General features: G+C 50.1%; 1 protein-coding gene across 5 annotated transcripts in view; it reads right to left on the reverse strand.

Moving 5' to 3' along the window:
* The window catches only part of STIM1 (stromal interaction molecule 1), a 78231-nt gene that overhangs the window by 11180 nt on the left and 41509 nt on the right, over positions 1-25542 (reverse strand). For 3 of the 5 annotated variants that reach the window (XM_068676798.1, XM_068676731.1, XM_068676953.1), the window contains exons 4-11: positions 24304-24415; positions 22930-23045; positions 12797-12974; positions 8617-8794; positions 4677-4844; positions 3366-3466; positions 2676-2911; positions 1130-1210 (exon numbers count right to left, since the gene is read on the reverse strand). In XM_068676798.1, the coding sequence (XP_068532899.1) occupies positions 1130-1210; positions 2676-2911; positions 3366-3466; positions 4677-4844; positions 8617-8794; positions 12797-12974; positions 22930-23045; positions 24304-24415 (1170 nt within the window). The remainder of the gene's footprint in view (positions 1-1129; positions 1211-2675; positions 2912-3365; positions 3467-4676; positions 4845-8616; positions 8795-12796; positions 12975-22929; positions 23046-24303; positions 24416-25542) is intronic. The other 2 variants (XM_068676878.1, XM_068677012.1) reach the window with 1 other exon arrangement.

Below are 25542 nucleotides of genomic sequence, written 5' to 3' on the forward strand. Positions count from 1 at the left end.
ACTGGAGGCTGTTCAAGCTCTCCTGCCGTGACTCTGCAGCAGCAACGCTGCCAACTGCGGCATCAGGGCCAGGAATAGCACAGCAGATCCCAACCTGCCTGCTGCTGCTGTGTTCACACAAACAGCTCAGAAAAGGAGCTCGGTTTGGGGGGCTAACAGGGAAGCAAGCTCTACAGAGTAATGAACCGGGGGAGGAGGGGTTTCCTCTCTGGGTTTCTGCCTTTCTCTCCTGGGACTTATTTTGTCCCTATGTTTTTTTCCTGGTGTTACACTCCTCATTTACCACGTTACAGCTTTGCACTCTCCTTTTGCGTGGTTTACCTTGCGGTGAGCTCAGGACCAAGACCTTGCCTCCCCCGCTGCACGGCCTCGTTTCACAGCAATATGATTTTATTCCGGACTGCACATTTTACAAAGGTCACCCAAATAACCTGCTCTTAATCCTGCCACCACACAACTCCTAACCAGTACCGATGCAGAGCCTCTCCTGCCACAGCACATTCTGTTTTACTCCACCACACTGATGCCTGCTGGTCGGTGATTCTCCTGCCGTGAGAGGTCACCCACCCAAAAACGTGGAGGTGGCACCGCCGGGGCTGAGCATGACACAGCCACGGCCCCCAGGGATCTGGGCACGGGGGGACAGATCAGCACAGTGTGTGCCACCGGTCACGTTATTTAAAAGCACGTTTGGGGAAAGCTCCAGGAAAGGCACGGCAGCCACCAGCGTGCCCTGCGTCACAGGGTGGGCACGGGGAGGGCAGGGTCCCCTGGGCTGGGGGGCTGAGAACGGGAGCGGTGCCACCCCCGCCAGCCTGAATCCTTCATCGCTGCCTCGGGGGTAAGAACAAGTAGGAACAACCCTCCCCATTTCGTAACCGGATTTTTTTTTTTTTAAAAAAAAAACAAATCCCCAAAGCGTGTGAGGAGCAGAGCTAACTGTGATTCTTCTTCGTCCCACCAGACTCTTTCCAGGGGTTAGTAAAGATGCTGATGGCTCAGTGAGGAGAGGTACATTCATTAGTTTCCCGTGCTGGAAAGTCGGAAAATTTGTGTATGTATTTTTAGTCTAGAAAAAGGGCAGAGGGTAGAACAAAAAATGTATATATATAATCAAAAAGAACCAAACCGGGGTATTTCCAGAGGGACTGATCCTCCGAGGACAGAGACGAGCGATCACTGAACCTGCGCCCGAAAAGCCAGGCTGCATCTGGGAAAGGCCAGTCGGGGGTGGGAGGGAGAGAGAAAAGTGATTTACAGGGACATCATCACTGGCAGCCAGCAACACCCCCAGCTCGCCCGGGGAGGAAGCACTCTGCATCTCTCCTGATGCTGGTTTTGGACACCGACAAAACCCTGGGGGGAAGGCAGTGGGGACCTGCTGGGTTCCAGCCCTGCAGACCAGCACCGTGGCCCCGCTCCGCTTACTGGGCTGACTGGGACAGCAAGCACTCACCGAGCACACACCTTGCTCCAGGTGTCTGCAGCGAGGCACAGAGGAGCAGGCCTGGCTTTCACAGAATCACAGAATCACAGAATTTCTAGGTTGGAAGCGACCTCAAGATCATCGAGTCCAACCTCTGACCTAACGCTAACAGTCCCCACTAAAACATATCACTGAGCTCTACATCTAAACGTCTTTTAAAGACCTCCAGGGAGCCAGAAAGTCACCTGAATCAGCTAAAAAGGCTGCTACACTAACGCAGTCAGCTCTGCTCTCCTCCCAGCTGCAGCTCAGAAAGCTTTGCTCCTGCCAAGAGCTGCTGCCTGCGTCACTGCGCCCGCTGGTGCAGAGCAGTGCTCAGAGCGTCTGCAGCCGCTTCCCATTCTCTTATGCAACAGCTAGAGATAGAAAACTGTGCTTGGAAAATGCATTTCTGAGAGAAGCGAGGCCACGTGTGAATCTGGGTCAGTTGAACATGGGAACCAGAGTCAGGGCTGATTCACAAACCTTTTCCAGAGAGGGACACAGCCTCCACGTAACGCAAGAGCTCAGCAACTGAGAGGAACAGGCACACGGTGACAGGTTCAGCCCTTCAGATACCGAGCTGCTCAGAGCAGGCTCTCCCTCTCCCAATCCCCATTCCTTTCTGCAGGAGCTGATGCACTTTGCATATGAACAGGCACTGACAAAGAGGGAAGGAATGTGCACCCTGGCGACTACACCCCTGTACACAGGAGGTGGGCACTGGGGTTTCAGCCTTTGCTCCCGTATATATTTAACAATTTATTAAAGACGGGCAGTATCACCACAGCAGGCTGCTCCTTCCTGCTCAGAATGGCAAGAGGTGCAAAGCTCGCGTGAGGAGGAGGTGCTCCCAGTCCTTTTCTGTCCTGAACAAGTGCTTTAACTGAGGGAAAATGCACTTCAATTGCCTCTCACTTCTGTGCGTAGCCCATAGCTTTGTTTTTTTGTAAATGCTTCTGCTCAGTGAGCTGAACAGAACAGCACAGATAAGATTAAATGATGAGAAGTAACATCTACGAATTACTAGCTCTGCTGGAACCAACAGGCTGCAAGCAATGAGTGGTGATCTGGCACTTTCGGACATTCCCAACCCTTTGCAGCTAATATTTTCTCTTTGATCCTTTAAAAAACTGCTTAGGCACCTCAATTCCTCCCAATGCGTTTGCACTACTTGTAGCAGCTCCAGCTCTCCACACGATCTACGTACATTGTATGGACATGGGAGACACGATCTCTTCGTCCAGGTCATCCACGTCATCAGTCATGATGAAGTGCGAGGGGTTCGGGCGCGGGGTGCCCATCCAGCTCTGATCGATGTTCAGGGCTGAGGCCAGCGTGTGGATGCCGGGGTTGTTGACGATCTGGAAGCCGCAGAGCAGCTCGATCTGCTGCCAGCGATGCAGGCGCTCCCGCAGCGCCGCTGTCACCTCGCTCAGGGCTTGTCTGAAAGCAAGGGTCAAAGAGGGAAAATGTAGAAATCGAAGGGAAAGCACAAAACATTGCCTGAAAGAGGGAGCCTGGCGGTTCAGCTTTGTGTCCTAACACTTGAGATATTTTTCATTCCATATTTGAGAACAGAGCAGTAACCTTTAGAGCAGCAACAACTGGGATTGCCAGGGATAATCACCTAAATGCTGCAGCCTCCCAGCTCCTTAGGAAAGGCCACTTTGCTGGGATTTTAATTGCTCTGCGCAACTACAATTTCAATTTTACACACGTAAAACATAATTGATGAAAAGAAGCGAGCCCAACCCCATCTAAATAAAGTCAGCAGAACCAAAAGGCACGCCAAGTGAGACCAGGAGCACCTGCACAGCCCGCAGTGCGCTCGTGTTTAAATACAAGAGAGGCTCAAGAGGAAGACAGAAATAAAGGAAGACGTGAAGCAGATACTCACTTTGCAGTTAAGATTTTATGATCGACATCGTCTAGAGATGAGCTGTGAGCAACGTGAAACGTTCCAAACAGGGTGTTTCGCTTCTTTTTGATTTTTTCAGCCTGGAACATTAACAGAAAAAAGGTCACAGGAAGAAGATGACCTTATGTTTCCTCCAGGACGAGAACATCCTGGATGGGCTGAGACAGAAATAGTCCTGCAGCTGTTAGCACACGTGTAAATAGTGTGAATTTTCTTTTCACTGAGGGATGTGCAGTAAATGCTTCCTAACGCAGTGGATGAGGGAGCAAGTAAGCAGGCTGCAGGCTTCATGCTCCTCCCTGGCCTTTCTGATTTCAGAGGGCATCGAACCAGCTACTCTGTGTCTCTTGCTTGGTCTTTCTCATGAGAGAACTATAAAAGAAATAATATTAATGCCCTGGGGTGGTTTGTGTTTTGTTGTTGTGTTTTTTTAACCTTCCCTTCGTCTCTGTGCACATTCACAACTGAAGTCTCCCCGCACAGATCTTTGGCTCACAGCATCCAGTGGCATTAACTGGAGACTCACAGAAGACAAACCAAGGGCACGGACGTGACATCTGACACAACAGGAGCAAACCCCCTGAAATGTTAAGATGTTCATAATGAAAACACGTTTCAGGCAGCCAGCTTTTCCCAAGCTGTCAGTTCTGACTGCAGGGAACGGCCACAGAGACGAGCGCGTGTTGCAACAGCTTCCCTGCTGCTCCCCTTTTAGTTGGCACAGACATTTCTTCACTGGGAACAGAGAGATGATGATTCATCACTACAGTCTGCATGCACGTTATAAATTTTGTTTCCCATGCCTCTAAAACATTATTTGTAAAGGTGCAGAACTGTCTGCACCACGCACAGCCCACAGCTAACGCTGCACCTTCTCGGGACTGCAGCCTGCTGGGTGCTGCGGGGCTGAGGGGCATGGCCCCAGTCCGTGCCTGCAGCAGTGAGGGGCAATTGCTAATCAGTGCTTTTAGTGATTAAAGTGCACCTGCTGCACTTTAAAAAGGCAGAGCTAAGGCACTAGATATGATGAAGCCAAGAGCCACAGCCACATAACTGCATCGTGTCTGTCACCTGAACAATTTATGGGACTACGGGACCTCACACTGATTTGTTTAGCACTGCTGTGCACTAAGGCTTCTGGCATGTCGTGACACAGCAGATGAATGCAGAAGTGGCTCGCTGCAAGGAAATGGGAGGAAGATGCAGAAGACACTTTTACACAAGTTTCATTTCCCATTTCTTCCTGCACCGCGCAGGGAAGACCTGGGACAAGGACACTGAAATCCTCACCCCTTCCTTGGCCACCAGCAGCTGCTTCTCTGCGTTCTGCTTCTTGATGTTGTAGTACTGGACCTCCACCTCGTGGGTCAGCTGCAGCCACTTCTGCAGGGCCTCGGGCGCAGCCCAGCTGCAGTGAGACTCCAGCTCCTTCTCGGCATTCTTCAGCGCCATCCGCACCTGGGGAGAGGCAGAGGGGCAGTGATGGAGGGCTGGGGACAGCCGCTGCCCGCAGCGTGCCACTGGGGACCCACCGGGCAACTGCTGGGGGCGAGCACAGGGCTTTTGGTGCACCAGAAAAAAAGAAAAAAAACAAAAGAAAAGACCCCACGCAACTTAATCTGACTCGTGACAGGAGCTGAAGTCAATAGGAGCGGTGGCATCCCGGTACTGTGAGCAGGTGGCACGGGGGAGTGCGAGGTGGGCGGCCACCCAGCGCCCCGCTTGGATGACCAGAGCAGCCCACAGTGCTTTCCTTTCATCTCAAAGGTGATTTATTTTTTTTTTAAGGTTTCTCTCAAAACCCTCCAGCAGCTGCAGAGCTGCTTTGCCTCCCCGCAGCAGCACTGAGCACGTCCTGCTCTGCCCATCTGTTCGGGCAGCTCCTCTGGCATGGACGGTAAATCCTCCAGAGCTGACAGCAAGTTAGTTAAAAGGAAACGAGCCTTTAGGTAAGGATGTTCAGAGTGCTTATCTCCAGCCTCTACAAATCTCTGCTGCCTGCTTTCAGATCTGCTAAACCCACAAACTCTCCTCCTCCCGAAGCAAAACTGCTGACAACACCGCGCAGGCAACTGCCTCCTTTCACTGCAGCTACCGAGCCAAACAGAGGGAGCTTGTCAAAAGACAACTTTCGCAGTGGAGCAAGATGACAAAAATATTTAGACACAAAACATGTGCTACTTGGTCAGAAAAAGAAATGCCACGTCTGGAATCGGCAGCTCCTGCAGCTCTCCTGGGGACTCTCCTTCCCTCGCAGCTCGTCTCCTGCACGCACTTATCCTGCTGGGGATCAGGGCGATTACAAAATTAGAAGGAAGTGGGTGATCAGCAGGTTGAAGACACCAAAACTGATAGCAAGCACTTAGTGCATGAAGAATTAGTGTGTCTCTTTAATTACACGTGGTGCAGGGGGACTTCACGACCGCTAAGCCCTGCTCACTTGTTCCACATCGGGACGGGGACTGCAGCTCAGCCCCACTGCGCCCCTCGACCGCGGCACCTGGAAGCCCAGGAGGGGTGCCCGTGGCTGGAGCTGCACCACGGCCTTGCTGCTGACAAAGCTCCAGCCCTGAGCACGCTCAGGTGCTCTCACTGCCACGGCAAGCAGCACCCTGCCAACAAAAAGCACTTGCTGGCAGCGTGTGGTCTGGGGTCCAGCCACAAGACAGCGTGCCATCGTGGGGCAAGGGCTGGGGAGCTCTGCAGAATGCCCGGGGAGCTCTGCAGATGGCCCAGGGAGCTCTGCAGATAACCCATTTCCTATTTCTGGTCTCTGGGGCCTTGACCTAACATGCACATGGTCAGCGGGACCTTCAATGCCTGTTCCCCGTGGCTCTGTTCACACCTGCCTTTAGCGAGCAAGGTGCCGGTGCCTTTTCATTTTTGAACTAAAGACATGCATTTGTTATAGGATTGCTCAAACCTGAATCTTTTCCATGAGCATGTTGTTTAGCACAGTCACTTTTCTCCAAACCCAGCACAAGCACAACTTCTGGCAAGCCCAAAGCACCACGTTACTCCCAAATGCTTTCATCTCACACTTTCTGCTGGAGCACATTTGCAGAATTCATCTCGAAGTAGCCAGGGGGCACCACAGAAGAGGTGAGCTACTTACAACATCAGTTTTGGGTAAGATTTAGTCTTGTTGAGCATAACATGGCCTGAGTCATTCAAAAGTTTCAAATCCAGCATCACAGAGCCCAGGACAGCCTGGTTTTCCCCTTGGATGTCAGCTGCACCAAGTGCTTCCCCCAGCCCATGCAGAACCCTGATCGTGATCAGTAAGTGCAAACAAACTCTGCATAATCTGCTGGGAAGATTTCTAAAATCTCAGTATGACCACTAAGGGCAGATTAGAAAGCAACAAATGCCTTCTGAATCTGAGGTCAGGGGCCATGGTTTGGGTGGAGTGTGACCTAATCAGGAGAGAGGATCGGTGTCAACAACCTGGTACACACACGAGAGCCCAGTCCCTGAAATTTCCTGGTTTTTAATCTCGTATGCTGGGCTCCAGCAGGAATACTGGTTTAGTGGTAAGAATCAAGTGGTGCCAAAGAGGGTCTTGTTCTAATATTCACCGGGACCCAAGTTTATCTTAAAACCAGATGAGTTTAGGGTCAGTGGGAGTGACTGGTTAAGTGTATTTGTGGTCTGGAGTTCACTGGGGTGGTGATTGTGTTACAGCCACACAGTGGGGTCAGGTGGATAAAACCGATACTCACCCTTGCAATGCATCCCTCACGAAGGCCTCTGAGAAACAACAGAGTGGTTAAGTCATCTCGGGCTTTTCAGATATCTTAACAAATGCAAAGTGGAGGGGGAAAGAGGAATGGATGGCGCTCTGCCTTCTCCAAAGGTCACAGCAGCTTGGGCACAAGGTGCATGCTCTGACCTGGAGCTCGATGAATTTGTGGGGAGGCTGCAGGACAAGTTAGGAGGAATGAGACCAAGAGAGCAAAGCTTCTCACAGGAGTCTGTGGGTGTCTGAAGGGCTCTTATCCAACAAGAGAGGAAGGGGGAAGGAAACTGGCTGACTGCTGGCTATTTGCACACTTCAGCTACATTGCCCCGTGGTTCCCTGGCTACCTGTTGGCCCAGGACAGATGCTCTTCCCTTGCCAGGGGGAAACTCTGGATTCCTGTTTCATTTTCTTCCCCTCTCTCCATGGTGGCAGAACACAGCCAGGCTGGAAGGGCACGCTGATGGCCCTAGAACAGCCAAGGCACTGGCTTGGCCCGTGCCATTCTGTCAAATTTCAGTTTAAACTGTTCTATGAATTAAGGTCAGATAAGAATTTTCTCTCGGGTGAAATAGGAAGGAGAAATCGGATTTGTGTTTTGGACTTTCTTTGTAGGTTTGGGCAAAAGATTTTGAGGTAAAATCCCCAGATGTTGTTTCCTTGCTCTCTGTTGCTGCAGGCAGGTGCCATCAGCAATGTCCCTGATTTCCATCACTTCCCTGTGGCTTATAGGAATCAAGGTTTTTAGATGTAGGATTGGGAATCCTTTTTCTGACCTATGACAAGTTATTTTCACAGTATCACACATGTTCCACCTGTGTGCACTTCTGGACCAAACTCATTTCATTGTTTCCAGCAGCATTACACACAATATTCTCTCTAGGCCTGTGTTTCCATCTGCAGCTTGGGAATGCATTTTCCTGTCAGTGTGGATTTAAAACTAATGGTTTTGAGGATTGCATATGACCTCTAACCTATACAGGTTGTAATCTAGCGTTAAATTTCCTTGGAAGAAAATTTGCTTTGTACACCTCTGTGCCACAAGAAAACACAGTAAGAACTCATTCTGCATTCTTCCCAAAACCCCAAATAAATACAAAAGAGAAAAGAAAGAGTTTCTGGTTTGGAGTGGGGGCTAGCAGTCACCAGAGGGGTGCAGCTGGAGGCCAAGTTCAGTGCCTCTCCTTTTGGAAGGTGCACTGGGATGATGTGACAGCAGCACGTCCCCTGAGACAGCACCTCTGCTGTCCCTGCCACCCAACAGCAAGCAGAGCTGTAATTCCTTACGGGGGATGTGTATGTGAAGTGGTGAAAAAAATGCATGGATCTTTTCCTCCACAAAGGGGAGTGGAAAAGCAAAAAGTGTCGGAAGCAGAACATCACTGAGTTCCTCAGAAGGAAGAAGCAGAGTGAGGAGCTGCCTCCTGCTCTCGTTGGCGTGTCTAAGTGTCCCCATGCCCCCTTGCTAAGTGCCCCACCGTGACCCCTTACCTGCTCCAGCTCCTGCTCGGCGTATTTCTGCCTGCTCAGCTCATTCTCTGTGCCCTCCCGCAGCTCTCGGAGCCGGTGTGCCTCCTGCTTGGCGATGCTGATCTCATCCTGCAGCTTCTTCTCCAGGTGCACCTTTTCCACCTCCACAGAGCGATGTTCCTCTTGTGCCTTCTGCAGTCTGCAAAGAGAGAGCCCGAGAGCCCAGTGCTGTGCACACCGGGCTGTCCTGCACCTCCGTGTGCCTGCTGGCCAGCCACAGCCCCAATCCTGTTCACTCTACACTGATGTGAACAAAGATTGCATCTGAAAACTCAAGCAGAAAGTTCACTAATTCCTGAGAAGAAATTAAGTTGTCAACTCTGGATTCTCACTTTTACTTCATTTTTTAAACGCTCACTAATTTCATTTGAAGTTTCAGTGTTTTCACAAAAAAATCTGCCTTTAATTAGAAATAAAAAAAAAGAAAGGAAAAAAAAAGCAGGAGGGGAAGGTAGGCCTGAGCAGGTATGAATGCACAGATGGGACATCTCCATATTCCACTTGCAAAAGTGTTCAAATTTAGACAAGTCTTAATCTCACCTGGAAGTGATTATTTTTCCTCCTGACGGGATGAAATCGTCAGGGATTACGTGTGGCAACAGAAAGTGGTAACAGATTACCTGCAGCCCTTCAGTCTCAGCCCGCTGCGGGCCGTGACACTGCAGTCACTGTGAGTTGTGTCAAGGTTTCTGCTGTGTCTTCACTTTGTGGGAGCTGTGCTATCCGAGCCCAATTTCATATCCCTATCCTAGCACAATTTCTAGCTTCAGGAATGAAGCTGTGCTGAGAAGAGGCAGTGATGTCCCTTGTCACTGCCACCCAAACAAAACGAAAAGAAAAACTCCCTGAAAGCCACAAACGAAATCATCTCAGCCAGCAGTCAGCATTCCGTAACGCCAAGATCTTCTCCCACTCCAGATCCTCAGCATCCAAACTGGAGAGCAAGGCAACGGGGCGATGCGCCGAGCGGCACAGCGCAGGGGACAGCGAGGTTCGGTGTCCGGGGACAGCGAGGCAGCGCCGGCCGAGTGAGCAGGGCTCTGGGGAGCGGGGTCCTGGGGCACCACGAGTGGTGCAAGGAAGGACAAATACAGTGACCGACTGCTGCCTGCAGCTCGTGGTCCCAGGCGTGCTCCTGCCCTCAGGCTCCTCCTTGGCATGCAGCAATTCAGAGCAAATCTGGATGGGCTGGACTCTCAGCAGCCACGATGTTGGCTCTCTTCTTGGAAAGGGTTTATCTTCAATTTACAGCTCTGCTGAGAAACTCAAATGTTTTTCTTCACGATTTGAAGAGGTTTTGCCAAGACATTCCAAGTTTTCAGATAAACCCACGCTCTCTGCCCTGTGCATCATTGCTAAAGCTCTTCCACACCAGGGCTGTTAGAATCCCAAACCACCAAAACATCTCTGTTTAAAGGAGAAATTTCCCTATGCTATTACGCAGAATTCTTCCCTGGGAATTTTATCCTTAATATAACTTTCCAAGGCACACTAATGCTCTGTTTTCCCTTACTCCTGTTTATTTCCCAGCAGCAGAGTGTCTATTTTCTTATGCTGGTTATGGACAAAGCCACGCTTTGTGTGTTCCATCTGGATGTCTGTGCAGAGCATCGGATTCAGCCACCCTGGGTCCTGCGCACCGAGCTCCAGGACACAGCAAGGTGCCACGGAACCGAGGTGCATCGGGGGCTTCACAGTTTGGGAGCACAGTCCTCGGGCGGACGTGCTAAGACCTGAACGTTTCTGTTTTGCTGGGTCACTCAGCTGGAGGATGTTCTCAAAAGAGAGAACAGGAACAGAAAATGGCCCTTCATGGATACATTCCTTGAGAACATACCGGGGTTGTCAGCCAGGCAGCAGTGCCAGCGGTCAGTACAGGGCTGAAGAAGGCATCGTTCACCCTCCAGAGGTTCCAGCTGGATTTCCATGAGCTAGAAGAGGTTACTTCAAGCAGAACTTCCTAACTTCTACCCAGGTCCATGGGAAGGAGCCAGTTGGTGTTTTTTGCCATTTTTACAGCAGCTGAGCTCCACAGCTGAACCTTCCCAGGAAGCAAGGCTGGAGAAGTGAAGGCATACCCAGCTCTGCAGGAGAATTCCTTCAGTGTTGTGCCAAGAGGATGCCAAGGGCCTGGAACCCACCTCCCACTCCCTGAGCTGCAGCTCAGTGCCCCTGCAGAGGACAGCCCCTCGCACACACCCTGCAGAACCACCACGGGGTGTGCTGGGGTAAGAGTCGAGCTGTGCTGAGCACCACCACCTCGGGCAGCTGCTGCAGGAGCTGGACACCAAGGAGGAATTCCTGTGTCCTGGCTGCAGAAAAAAAATAAATCAATCTTCTTCTCTGGGATATTTGCAGGCTGTAATGTAAAATTATGCAAAGCTGTGTGAAATGAGCTGTGGATTAGACCCAGCTCCTCAGCAGATGGAGAGGAAATGCAGCTTCTTCGCTCTTCAAGTCAAAGAGAAAGGAGGTCACGTATCTGCACCACTGACACGTAGCAGTCTGTCGGGTTTCCTCTCTCCATACAGACACCAACCGATGCGATCGTACTCTCAGGGCAGTGACAGGCTTTCAAGCACCCCTCACACACGGACATTTCCTAGGAGGCTGTCAGAAGCAGGTAGGTAAGGAATCGTGCTGTGGTCCCGTGTGCTCATCGCACTGTTTCCAAAGCCTCAGCTGGTTGTGAAAGTCTCCCCGGGGGATCTGCATCTTTAGGATCCTGGCATTTGTCCCGGTCACCTGCAGCGCTGCCCCCATGTAACTGGGGCTGGCCCCGCTCTCAGAGACGTCACTGGGAACGTCGCTGTCAACTTGCACAGCAGCCAAATTAAGGTTTATCCTTCACCGTTACGTTTAAAATTAGTAAAAAGGAGAGCTGAAGTCTACCATGCTCTGCTCCTTGCTAAATCGACCCGTAACAAAACCTTACTGCCAGAAACCCCCCTGGTTTGTCAGCAGCAGCCTCGCATGCTCTTCCTTCCCTACAAAAGGAGCCTGCTTTGTCAGCCCACTCTCTGCTGAGCAGCTTTCCTGGAACCACTGTCATAATTTCTGTGGCTACAGATTACATTCCTCAGGCTACGGTATTTTGCCTAAGTGCCTACAGTTCACCCACTCACACTTAATACCCCCCCACACGTGTTTTTTTTTCATTCTTCCAGGGTTAGGTATTACCGAGCAGGCAGGGAAGCACCGACAGCTACACACAGCCCAAAGAGGAATCCCAGACAGGCTGTGCAATTCCTCTCCTGACTGCTTCCACCCTAGCAGTGTGCTTCCTGATGGCCAAAACCCGGAGTGAAACAAGCTGGATGACAAGTTCTACGTGAACTGGGTGACTTTACTTGCCTTTCAGAGGCTTTTTTCCCCTTTTAGGTGCAGGTTTACACCGTAATTTTAAGTGCAGAGGGGAAGTCCTGATGTATTTTCAACAGGAGTCGGACTGTGAGTAGAAACCACCGAACATGTCACTGCTGCTATGCACTGAACTGTGGTGAGTGTGTAGGAGGCACCTGCTCAGAATTAGAGACTGCGGCAGAACTACGAGTGGCAAAGCACTGTCAGGCCCCGAAGCAGTGCTCAGGTTGCTTGTCCTCAGATTGATGTTTTACACCTTAAAGCACCGAACCTCCAAGGGGAAGGAGAGCGCTCCATGTGCCAGCAACAACAAAGCTGCACGGAGTCAGGATCTCCTCGACACTCAGAAATGATTTTTTAGAGCCAGCAATCAGGGCAGAGCAGGAACTAACACACAGGCAGACAACGTGGAAACAAGGCAGAAAGGAAATGAAACTGCTCGTTAGCAACCTCCGGGTGAGCACACGCAGCGTGCTCGGCTCCGTGTCACTGTGCCCTCGGCTGCACCTCCCAGTGCCAGGTGTCACTTTGCTCAAGTGGCTTCCCCGCACAGATTCAGGACCCCAGTAATGCCAGGAAGTTCTTACCACTCGAGTCTTCACTTGGTACACCATGAGAGCCCTAGCTTAACTCAGTTAACACTTAACTAACCCCAAAAAAACAGGTCAAGTGAGCATGAACACGTCTTCATATGCAAAAATTGTCTTGCTTGAAATCTAAACGAGGAAAAACTTTGCAGGAAAGGTCACCAGCTGAATGCTCCACGCAGAGAGCTTACCTTTCTTGAAGGTCATGGAGGGACTGCTCAGCTCTGTGAAGCCCCTCGAGGTCTTTCATCATCTTCTTCATGTGCTCCTTCGAGTAGCGGTTCTGGATATAGGCAAACCAGCAGCCTCCCACTCCGATGACAATGGACACCACCAGCATGAAGTCCTTCAGGTGGTTGTGACGAGTTACTGAAAGAGAAGCAGAGGCACCGCTGAATTCAGAGGCAGCAGAAATGATTCACTCTGACATTTTTTGCTGGCACCGTAGCTGGGTGTGAGAACTGAAGGTGGTGTCGGGAGGAACTGTGGCCCAGGTGCCACAACGAAGGGAAGATCTGAGCTCCATCAACACTTAGAAAAACAAGAACCGTGTCAATATTTATTCAATTTGAACGGGGAAGCAAAAAAAAAGTCTGAAGGATGAAATTCAAAATTTTGTAACACGCCTGGCATTCCATAATACGTGATAGCTCCTGAACCATCAGAACAGCTGTTTGTAGGGCAGTACCATACTGCAACCACAGAGCACAGAGGCATACGAGGCAAGAAAGCAACTCTTGAAAAAATCTGTGATACCAGAGAAGAGGGAGATCCAGCTTCAAATCCTCAGTTTCCAGCAGAATTACAACTCGGTGTGGAACCCCTCCTTTTCCAACACTTAGCAGAACAGCTACTTTAAAGTGTGGATGCCTGAGTAAGTAACTGTTTTCTTAGGTGCTGAAAAAAAACAACATCAAAACCATGTTTAAAGCAGATCTTTTTTTTTTTTTTTAAGTATTTAGCAAATCTCAAACAAGGATGTACCCAGGAAGCTACAGATGAGGATGATCAGCCCAATGAAGCCAGCCGTGATTCCCTGTCCAGCTGCTATCCCAGTTAGAGCAACCCTAATTTCTTAACCCTAATTTCTTCCTGTTACTGGTACGGCAGCTTTTATCCTAGCTTTGATATCCAGACTGACACGCCTCAGGGCAGCCACACATGGGCTCAGCCGCCCCATACAACACTCCAAGCACCTGCAGCCCAACTCGGCTTCTCAGCACAGGTTCCTCTAAAAGTCCCTGAGGACCCGGAGGTTTTGGCATCAGCGCTCCTGCAGATGTAGGGCAGGAAGGTGAGCGTGAGGGAGGGTTTATGTCAGAGCAAACCGTGCCAGCCCCCACACTCTGCTCGCCATCTCCAGACTTGTTGGTCTCGCTAAATTTGAGACGGATCTCTACCAAAAAGGTGCTGACATAGTTTGAAGTGACACGAACACGTTACTGCCTTCCCGAGTATTCCAAATGTAGAGCAGAAAGGCCTCCAGGGCCTCAAATTCATCTTTGCTACCTCAAAATACAATTAGCAAACAGTTTTTGAAAGAAAAAAAAATCCTCCCTCAAAATGACAAAGCAAATTTCGGGCTTTCACTTCCCTTCCTTTTAATTTGTGCAAGCATTTAAAAGCTTTCCTAATGCCTGGGTGTGAGCAGCATCCCTGCATAGAAAGGCATAAGAATCTGTTCTCTTTTTCCCAGGAAACTCAAAAAACAGTAAATTTGTAAGAGAAGCAGAGACTTCAGCCGATAAGAAGAGGTCGAAATACATCTCTCAGGCTGCTGAGAAATAATTTGTGTCACGTCTCCTGTCAAAACCTGTAATAAAAAGTTTTTTTATATAAAAATTACTTGTCATTTAGAGCGATGAGGAATCTGATACCTGAGGCAAGAACAATATTTGTTGTACCCCAGAATCTCTTTACGCCCCAGTGAAACCAGGTACCGGTACAGGAGATGTTTGCTCTAACTCACGCCCACGTCGCTCCCAGCAAGCCTCTACTTTAGGTCAAGACACGCGATCCAGAAACAACAGGGCATGGAAGAGACCAAGAAAACAAACACTGCAGGTATGCAGGAGACGATGAAAAAGCAGCAGAGGAGGATGTTGAGAGCTTTAATTGGGAGAAAAACACAGCTGGGTCTGACAGACCTCAGGCTGGGGCGGGGATGGAGCACACCCAGAGCCCCACGCGTCTCCAAAAGTGATGTGCACAGAGAGGACTCGTGGGGACTGGAGGAATACCAAGCACAGAAGGCACTTTAGGTAAATGTTTTCCTTTTCCCATCCTGGAGCTGTGATGTAAATGATGCAGGGATTCGTCCACATTTTGGTTGCAAGCCAAGAAGAAGAATTTGGTTGCAAGACGAAGAATTCCAGGAGCATGAGGAATACAAACACAACCAAACATGCACCAAGCATCGGGCTGAGATGAGTCACTGCCAGCCTCAGATCAGCCTCGTGTGAAGGTGGGCACAGCCCCGGGCTGAGGAATAAGCCTGGGCTGGAGAGGACAGCTGGGGGTGCAGGCAGGTGGGGGGCTCAGAAAAGGACCCCAGGGAGCTCCAGGAGAGGACGGAGCAACGTGCCAAACCGTGCCACCACGTGGCGTTCTGGGGTCTGCTGGGTCTGTCATCAATACAGGACAGCACCCACCTGAGTCCTTGTCCATGCAGTCTGAAATAGGAAGGAAAGGCCACGACCACCTGAAGCTAGGTTCAAAGCAGAGATAGAAAAATAGCTATTTATCAGGAGTAAATATTAAATCTGCCGTAAGGAAAAAAGCCTGGTATTAGACCTCCTCTTTCTGATCTGATTTATTTTTTAAGCAGAGAACTACTGACACGTGCCTGAAGCAGGAAAGGTGAGGCTTTTAACAAGGGGTTTTCCCCACCAGCAGCAGATGACAGATGTGTGTGCCCTGACTCCCCTCTGACCGCTTTGTAAGGGATTTGTTAAGTGGGCCTAATTACCAGTGGCAGAGGGCAGTGACCCGTTACTGCTCTCCCTGCATCCAAGTGCTGGAGCCCAACCCTGCTCCCGGTGTCACCACCTCTCCCCCGGCCCTCCCCGGGCACAGCCTCTCCGTGGGGCCTCTGCAGCTCCCCGTCTGCTGAGCCAAACCGGCCTCAAAGTGCCTCGGTGTAACGGGGTCATCCTCACCCGCAGAGACCATTTCTGGAGCTGCTGGCATCTGTGCTTGGTAGGAACTGCTCAGGCTGAGAGAAAGCCAGAAACGAGGAGTGCAGCTCAGCCAGCAGGAGGGATGTGTAAAGGACGGTACCATGGGTTTACAGAAATATCTGTAATAGCTGTAATCTGCACTGAGATTTCTGGGGCAGATGGATCGCCTGAAGAGCACAGGACAGAAGTGCAAACATGACACGAAAATCTTTAATTCATTTAACTTGTTTCTATAAGTGCATTTTAAGAGTAAGAGGAAAAAATGCACCAAAAAACCAGCTTGCAAGCTCAGGCCATTGCCCTGGTGGTACCGCTGCGGACAGAGGAGGCACCAGAAATTCCTCCCCGTTCCCCCTGCAAGCAGTCAGAGCACTGGCTCAGGACACAAACTGGCTCTCGGGTATCGCCGAGCAGAGCCCCCAGCTGAAACAGACAGATACCTGAGAGCATTCTCCTCTACAGACCTCCTGATCTGTCCTCAGCGGGTGTTTTTCTTTCTGGGTGTGGGCTGATGAAGGAAAGTGCTCGCACTACCACCTGGAAACTGGCGCTTGCAAGCAGCCGTGTTCCCAGCCTGCTGCACATGAGACATGAACCACTCAGGAATTTCCAGCAAAGGAAATTTAAGCTGCCACCTCGATCCTGTCTTGGGGCGAACGCAGCTCATCACCCCAGCTCGGCTGTGGCAGCAGCAGCAGGAGCTCATTGAATTACGGTACCTGCACTGCTCAGGTCATCTCTGTGTAACCTTATCCCACTTTGCTCCACTTTGTTCTTCCTGGCCAACTGTCCAGGCTGCATTCAGCTTCAGCGTGGTGACGAACAGCATCTGAGCCTGCAGCTGGAAGCCCAGGGGCACAGGCACAGATCATGGACACGACGACACATCCCAGCTCGTGCTGCTTGCTTTTTTCCTTTTTACTGCCCTCCTTGTAGCCTGCTAGACTTGAAGCTAAGGAAAAATCACCTCCCGTTTGTCAGAAGATGAACAGAATTTCAGCAGAAGTGGATTAAATAAAAATCTTGGCTTAGCAATAGCGGTACAGCTCATGGAGCTGTGTATAACCCTCTGCCTGAGGACAATTTTTTAAGTAAGAGTGAAATTTCCCTCTGGACTGGTTAATCTATTGCTGGGAAGTATCAGTGCCACCTGCCACCCGAAGTGCCTCATCGATGGACAGCAATGCCTGGTGGCTATTGCCCTGCCCAGCCCACCAGCACTTATTGCAGTATTAATAGCTTTAATTTGCTTAAACACACAAACCCCACACGGGTCTCCGTAGGTGCATAAATGGAAGAAAGAAGAGGAATAATGTCCTCGAATAATGTCCTTGTCCCAGCTGAACCATTCAAAGGAGCCGTGGGATGTGGCCGTGCCAGCAGCCCTGCACCCAGCTGATGGGGGTCATGGACAAGGCTGCTCCGGGAGCCCCCCGGGGCGGCCAGGAGGCCATCCAAGCACCTTCCCCCTTCTGTGTCACCTAGTGCATCACCTAACGTGCCACAGAAGAGTCCGGTCATTCTCTGAAAACACTCACTTGTAAATTCAACGCTAAAGAAATAAACAAGCCTCGCACTGGCCCCGTTTCCCATTCCGGATGGATTATCACAACATCCTCTTCCTAAGAAGCAGCTTCTGGCAAGTTGCTGCACACGCAGCACTTCAGATCCCTCATTTCGTGTCTTGAGAAGGCTGCCTGGGCGACTCGTTCGGATGACTTGCTCTCTGCCCTCGCACAATACTCGAGCTCTCCTCTCCTTTGCAGGTTTCCCCCCATTCCCCCTGCCTGCTTTCCCCAGCCAGCCGCAGCTCCGCTGCCTTCCCAGCCGGGCAGCTCCAGCCTTAGCCCGGGGTGCTGGGTGCAGCCCCGTGAGACACCGAGCAGCCCCAGCCCCAACCAAACCCAGCCCTGACCAGCCCCAGCCCCGCTGACTCACAGCCTCCTGCTGCTGCCAAAGCCACGCCACGCAGCCGCCTGGCACGCAGCCTTCCTCTCCGGCAGCTTTCACTGAAGACAAGCATTAGGGAAACAACAGGGAAAACTCAGCTTGGATGTAAAAGTTGCCTTTTGGCTTCCTACGGCCCTGTAAGAGCGCAGGTTCACCAGAACTGAAGCCTTAATTCCTGGGAAGAAGCGTGTGGGTAACGGCGAGCACTGCGAGCAGGGCCAGGGCCACCAGCTGGGATGCACATCCCGGCCACTGCCTCTGAGTGGTTCAAAGAATGGTAAATAAAAACCCAAATCATCTGAAACTTGGTTACTTTACCCCAGTTTGTGCACTCTCCCACTCTGTGCCAGATCCAACCCGTGCTTGGATTCAACCCGTCGCCCCGCAGAGCAGACAGGCTGGGGGAGAAAGGACAGACGTACAGCTGTTACATCTTGTACTGACACTCACAAAAAACAGCGTTTACCACAAACTGCCGATTATTTTTCCACAAATGGAGTTCTCAGTACCATGAACCTACTCAAAAATGCAGAGCATAAAGCATATCCACTGGCTATTGTTGCACTAAGTGGGGTTTCCCCGACAAACATTTCACCAAGTCCCTTTGGTTTGCTGTGCACAATGCTACCCCCTGCCACCAAACCACACCGAACACACAAACCCCCCCATATTCCCCAAATTGCTAGCAGAAGTGCCTGGAATTTAGCAAATGAATGATTATAGCTTCCAAACAGCTGCATTTTAGTAAAATCCTTGGAGGGGCTCTGTTGGGGTCTCCTGGAAGTGCTGCCGCGGGGGCTGGTGGCTCACCACACTGCTCACCACTCAGCTCACACTGCTGCAGCCCCACGAAATGCCCAAGGTGCTGGGATCACGCTTGGTTTGATCAAACTGCTCCAGATCAGGCATTTCGTGCCAGAACACCTGCTGCTTACTGCTTTTCTAACAACTCTGCTTTGCAAAGGAACTGCAAACTGCCCCAGAGGAACGTGGCAGAAGCCGACCACGTAGGAAGTGTCTCGAGCAGTTTTCGGAGCTGAACCTCAGCTGCCAGACAGCGCCAAGAGCACCACGGGTACAAACACTGCGGGGTGAGCAACCAGCACTGGGGACACCAGTTTCCATGCTTTTTTTCTTTTTATTTGTGGGAGGCAAGGAGGAAGCACAGACACCACTTTGCCAAAGCCCACAGCAGGCACGCAGGTGGCTGCAGGATGACCGTACGCTGCGCTGGGTTTGCAGCGCTGCCGTGTTTTAGGTTTTAAAGAAGCGAGGTAAGAAGCTCAGCAATAGGAAAAGTGGAAGAGTAACCCGAATTTTTTTGAATCAGAGACCCACCATGAATGACACAAATTCAAAGCCTCAATTTTTAAACTGAAAGTTTCCCAGTGTTTTACTTTGGGAATAAAACCTGGCTGGATTATAGGAAAAACAGCAATTTTAAAGCAACTTACATTAGCACTGATAAAAGAAAAGAAATCTACATTCCACACCAGTTATTTATAGTGAAATTGAAGTATCAGAAAACATGGAAATTACTAATTTTTGGTTCCTCTGTGGGAGCTAACCAGATCCGCGATGCAGCCTGCCACGTGCAGAAGCAGATGTTTTCAGACAACACAGGAAAGAAGAAAAGCTCGGGCTGCAGCTGCTTGAGGTACAACAGCAGAAAACCAAGTACAGCACACACACCTCCTTTAAGAGCTAACAATCTTCTACATTTCCCTGAAGGCACTTAGCATTCCTGTCTTTGTATCAAGACTGGGACTTTCCTCCAGTACTCGAACACTTCTGTTTGCTAGTGGGCTCACACCAGAATCAGGTGAAGAACCTGAAGATTTGCTGATTTTGAGGACAATGGGATGTCTGAGCACCAAGCACACCCCCTGGGTTTTTAGCTTCCTAGCTATTGTTAAAAAAAGCCACAGCTTATTTAACAGCTGCTTGTCACATGGACAGACAGCTCCACGGACTGACAGCGCTGACTTGTGAGCAGAAAAGTCACTTACAAAGTGTCCTAACGGGACAAAGCTGCTCTTCCGTATAGGTGCAGGAAATCCAAACACGATCCATTTAACTGTAAATATTTAAAGAGGATGGTAAATCTCACAGTGATAAATCAATCTGCTATTTGGTTAAGAAATTCTATTGCTTTAAACAAATAATGTCTAAGCGGGTCTCGAAGTACTTGTCAAATACTCTTCTAATCACAACAAACAGAAACAAATCAGCCACACGAAGCCCTACCAAGGGACACCTGGCTTTGTCCATCCCCGAGTGGACACCAAAGAAATAAACACTTCCTGAAAAACAAAAAAAAAAAAGTAAGTTCATCCAGAAACCTGCAACAAGTGCCACGTCCTGTTGGGGTGCCCATTGTCCGATCCAAAATCACAGCACGGTGGTGCCTTGGGCAACACGTGAGGAGACAAACAGCTGAGTCTGTTACCTGAGAGTTAAGAATAAAAATCTACATTCCCTACTCACAAAGAAAACCCTATGGTTTCACATTTCACTGCTTGCTTCCTTAAATTCTCCTCTCCTGTTTCACCCGAAGTTGTGATATTTGGTCCTGGATGAATTTCTGAGCTAAGGGACAGGAAAACAAAGGAACACAGACACAGACTCCATCAGTTCATCTCACCTGGTTTGTAATTTCCCCATACTCCTGTGCGATGGATTAATTACAGAGCTGTAGCCCTGCAAGCGAGCAGACCTCTTTGAAGAGAGGAATCACACGTCTGCAGTCTGGCATAGAAAATGAGCCTTCGTCAGACCACAGGAGCCTGCTGATCAGCAAGCAAATCGGCCAGGCGCGCATCAGCCAACTGGTGCTGCCTGAAGCCTCTGCTCCAAACTACAGGAGACATCAGAGAAGTTTTTAGCCTCAGGACGAGGAAGTCTTCCCGATTTCATGGGGCAGAATGAGAACCAGTGCCCTGGCACTGGGGCTGGAATCCCCCCTGGCAGTGAGACGTCTGGATTTGTGAGTCTGAAGGAAGCAGCCGTGGTACTCCAAGTTTGGTGGTGTATTTGTTACTTCCTATGCATTGCAGGTACAAGAGCTTCTTTGGGAGAGAAGAAAAACCCTGAAGATCCTGCACCTGGGAGCCACATCCTGCTGCTGGGAGCTTCCCTTGCAGAGGCAAGGAGCAGAGGAGACCACCTTCACCGAGCAAACAAAAAGAACAAGAACTGGAACGCACCTGAAACCACTGAATCTGCTGCTGAGCCAGAAGAGCAGCTTCTGCAGCTTAAAAGGTCGCTGAGTACTTCCTGAGTTACTGCTGAGCACTGCTGCCTTGCAATCAATTTCTCAAGAAATTAGTTTTAGATAAGTGAGTTCTCACCATAATAAACCCGAGACAAATCCATTCAGCTAACTACTAACTAGCAAATGTTGCTGTCTAAAAAGCGTTAAATCCCTGCTTCAGCTAAAAGCTTAAAGGATTCACATACCTGATCGGTACTGAATTGGGTTTAATGGCAAGGTTTTGGTAGCAGGATCTGCTACCAAAAAAAACCCAAAAAAACAAAAAAGCGGATCTGCAGCCCGTGGAGAGGAGCCCACGCAGGAGCAGGGGGCTGGGGGGAGCTGCCACCCACCCGTGGGGGCCCCGTGCTGGAGCAGTTTGGGACTGGGGGATGGACCCCGTGGGACGGAGCCGTGTGGGAGCAGTTCTTGAAGCCCCTGAAGGATCAGTTGGGGAAGGACGGCATCCATGGGAGGGACCCCACGGGGAGCAGGGGCACAGAGGGACCGTGAGGGGCGGCGGGGATGAAGCGTCAGGGACTGACCGCAGCCCCCATTGCCCGTTCCCCTGCACTGCTCAGGGGGAGGAGGTGGAAGAGGTGGATGGGGGAAGGTGCTGGAGTTTGTTTTTTTGTTTGTTCCTCACTGCTCTGTCTTGTTAGCAATAAATTTCACCCGGTTTACTCTGAGCAGCCGATTTGCCCAGGATTTGCCTTGCTGTGCTGCCTCTCAGGAGCCTGGACACGGACTGAAGACAAGTGTTGGCACTGGCTGCACCAACAGGTGGACTTTGGAAGCTCCTTATCACTTCTCACCAGCCAAAAAAAATCAATTTCTCTGTGAGGTCGTTAGCGTGTCCACGTTGTGCAGAGCCAAGGTTCATCCTGCCTGCTACTGCCGACTCTCTGGTGCAGCCATCCTCGCTGGCACTGCCAACAGTGGGCAGTAGCAGACGCTTAAAAAACCACAGAAATAACAGAGGAAGTGGTATTTCTGATGGTGTGTATTTCCAGCTGCCAGCAACCGAAACCATGGCAGTTCCTGAGCCAGAATTTGCATCCAGACTATTGTATTTGCACTGTGGTGAGAAACAACCCCTTTGTATTCATTTTTGAAAGCCTCCCACACAGGGGGCACAGGGGGTACACGTTAATTAAAAGGAAAGATAAGCACTTTGCAGTAGGGCTCAGGACGTGTGCAGTCCATACAGGCTGCCTTAAAAACCCATCACATCTGCGTGATGCCAAGCAAAACAGGCCCCTGATCAAGCAAGACTTCAGTTTACCTCATAAAATCATCAAAAGCTAAAGAGGAAAACATGAATCAGTGGGAAAGACACAAGAAGTACATTTAATAAAGAGACGGCAGACATGAGGCAGACAGAACGAATGCAAAAGGAGCACCCCAAGCTGCGCTGAGATAAACATCAGAGTGCTTCTAGATCATCCACAGAAGCCTGTAATCAGCATCAAAAGAACTCAGCCCCTTGCTCTCATTCATCCTAAACACTGCTGTTCTGCTGGTTTGGAGGAGCTCTGCAGCCAGGACCCGGACAGCCTGCAGTTACACCTGAAGGCAGCTGCTCTGTAAGGATGCAGAGAGGCTCCCATCCACAGATCTGTTAACACATAGCTGCAAAACCCACCGCTGGGCCAATTAAGGGAAAGGATGGAAAGGTTTCTCCTACAGACACGGGAGATCCCAGCAGGAAAATGCAGCCCACGCCTGCAAGAGGCCCATCAAACACAAGGCTTTGTGGCAGGATGCCTCTCCGGCTGCAGAGCTGCTGGGTTACACCAGAGGCAACCTGTTGCTGTGTCTGGCTGATCATACCAGCAACAATTTAAACAGCATAAACTCTGGATCACGCTGATTTGTATCTCTGCTGTTTGATGCTGATTCCTCTCACTTAACAGCCGCTGAGGTTTGCAGTGTTACTTACAGAGAGGAGGCCCAAAGAGCACAGTGTCGAGAGCTTTCAGCTGCAGTTTCTGCCTGTGGCTTCTGTCTGTCATTTTCAGAACAGTTCCCATCATGGTAGCGTTGTTTACGGCTAGCCTGTAAAAAAAAAAAAAGAATGAGGCACGGTCACATCCATCTGAATTAATACTGCCCATAATTAGTGACATGGAAACTACAGGAGGAGAAATGTGATGAACAGGACCAATAAACTACCTGGTTAGACCATCAGGACAAAAGAAATCCCTCGAATAAAGTTGTTTCTTATAAAGAAGATCTGTATCAAAGTGTTAGACAGCATCATGGCAGTGTTTAAGAAGCATTTGGACTGTGCTCTCAGCCATATGGCCTGAATTTTTGGGTAGACCTGTGTGGAGCAAGGAGTTGGACTCACTGATCCTTAGGGGTCCCTTCCAGCTCGGGATATTCTATGATTCTGTGATCATCTTTGGCTTCAGTTAGAGAGGATAAAAAAGTATGGCCATGCCTATTTTATTTACCCTGACAACCTAAACTACTGACATAATTATTTTATTAAATCAATTTCCACTGATAGCCTTTGACATCTGACTATAGAGACATCCTTCTCACACAGAAGAAACCTGAGCACACACCTTGCACTGCCTTGAACACCTCATTTTTTTTTTAAACTTATCCATCAGTTTATAGGTTCCTGTACAGAGAGAATAACCTTTACCCAAAAAGCTGCACTCAGATTTTTCAAGTTTTTTTGAGTTTAAGCCACTTTACAGCCAGCACTTCTCTTGAGCATCTCGTGGGTTTGAAGTCTCCTTTGCTGGAGCATCAAGGGGCATGAATTAACATCAGCACGTACCAGTGCTGGGTGGTGCAGAGACACACACCTAGCCCTGAGCCTGTACCCCTGAACTTCTAGATGCAACCCAGCAAGCAGAGATCATCCCTTTGCTGAGGATGATGAGCAATGACAGAGAAGCCTGGTGACTTCCCTGGGATTATGAAGGAAATCTGTGGCAGAGCCAGGACGTCACTTAGATCTGTTTTGCTCTAGCTCAGGGTTTTAGCTCTGAAAACACAGCTCAGGCATATGCAGACTGATGAACTCTGGTCCCAAAGCAGCACGGACAGCATTTCCAACCACACCGCTCAAACTGCAGCCTCTCCTTTCACCCACAGCAGGTACCTGCCCCCTTACAGCTAAATCAATCCCTGCAGAGAACACTGCAGCAGAGCCAAACCCTCCAAGCATAACTGAAGCAGAACAGGAATTCTACGTGGCTCTGCACACGCAGATGAGCTGCACGTGATGTTATGAAGCCACCTCAAGTCTGTTCTTCTCCCTGGCATGCCTCCCACAGACTACGCAGTGAGCACTGACCTGGGCATGGCATGTCCACTCAGCTGCAGCTTTCTGAAGGTCTCTTCGTACTGCGGCAGCTCGACGTAGGTAATGAGCCACTGAACCACCTCATCAACCGTCCAGTTATACACTGTGGGTAGAAAACACGCAGGCAGCTTAGGATTTTTACCAAGCAACTAAACTCATCAAGTCAGCGACAACAGCATAACCAGTTACTTCCCCGGATACACCTCTTCCTACTGCCTTCAGCAAAGGGAAAACATGTGTAGAGGTGAAACAGATACGTTCCTACAAAATATGCAGTGAGTCAGCATCGGAGCCCATGAAATCCCAAGGGCTGTTATCCCGGGAATGTACCAGTGGCCGAGGTCCTCTGGGAGCCCCAAAGTACACGCAGGTGGTAAGGGAAACTGCTTAGCTTTCCATCATCCAGGTGATATTGCTGCTGTCTCCTAACTGCCAGCAAAGCATGTTTGTCCAGGGGAACCTTTCTCTGCAGTGGCCTCACCTGCCTCGTGAGCGTGGTCAGCCTGGGTGCCCTGCTTTGAGGGGCTTAACATCCACACTGAGAGACACATAAAGCTCAAATACCATGGATACCAAAACCATTGGGAAGGGAGCTTCTCTTTCCAGCTTAGTTCTGCTGTACTTACAGTAGCAACGTGAAAGCAAAGCAAATCAGGCAACATAATCTTACATTGGGGTTGTTATTTTGCAGTGCTTTAATTTCTCAGCTTCTGCCTTTGCTGAGCGTGGGCTGAGTTCTTGGGGCATTCACCCAGCCTCCAGCAGCTCACAGAGCTCTGTGCTGGACGCCCACTCTGCCGGTCACTGCCTCGCACCCAGCCCGGCGTCCTCCAGGCTGACTCACGCGCGGTTTCCAGCAGCCAAGCGGAGAAAAGACCCATTTACTACTGGCTTAAAGGGCTGTGTCAACACTGAACTCAAAGCTTCGTGGTCCCGTCTTAAATGTCAACAGTGATTTGCCCCACAAATATGAGAAGCATCTTCCAAATCACTCCAGCGAGCTCAGTGCCTCCAACAGCAGGATGACAGAACCGACGGGATGAGAGCCAGGAGCTAAGCAGAAGACAGCAAGGCTTCAGAAGAAGGTATAATCCTCATGTAAACTTGCAAAATGATTCATAGAGGCATGTTCGGAAACGCAAAGCTTTAGGAAACTCCCTGTAGTTACAGTCCATGGACCACAAACTGTGGGAAACTCGTTTTTGTGGCCAGAAGCAAGACGTGAAACTG

Source organism: Anas acuta, chromosome 1 (genome assembly GCF_963932015.1).
Source record: "Anas acuta chromosome 1, bAnaAcu1.1, whole genome shotgun sequence".
Taxonomy (NCBI): Eukaryota; Metazoa; Chordata; class Aves; order Anseriformes; family Anatidae; genus Anas; species Anas acuta.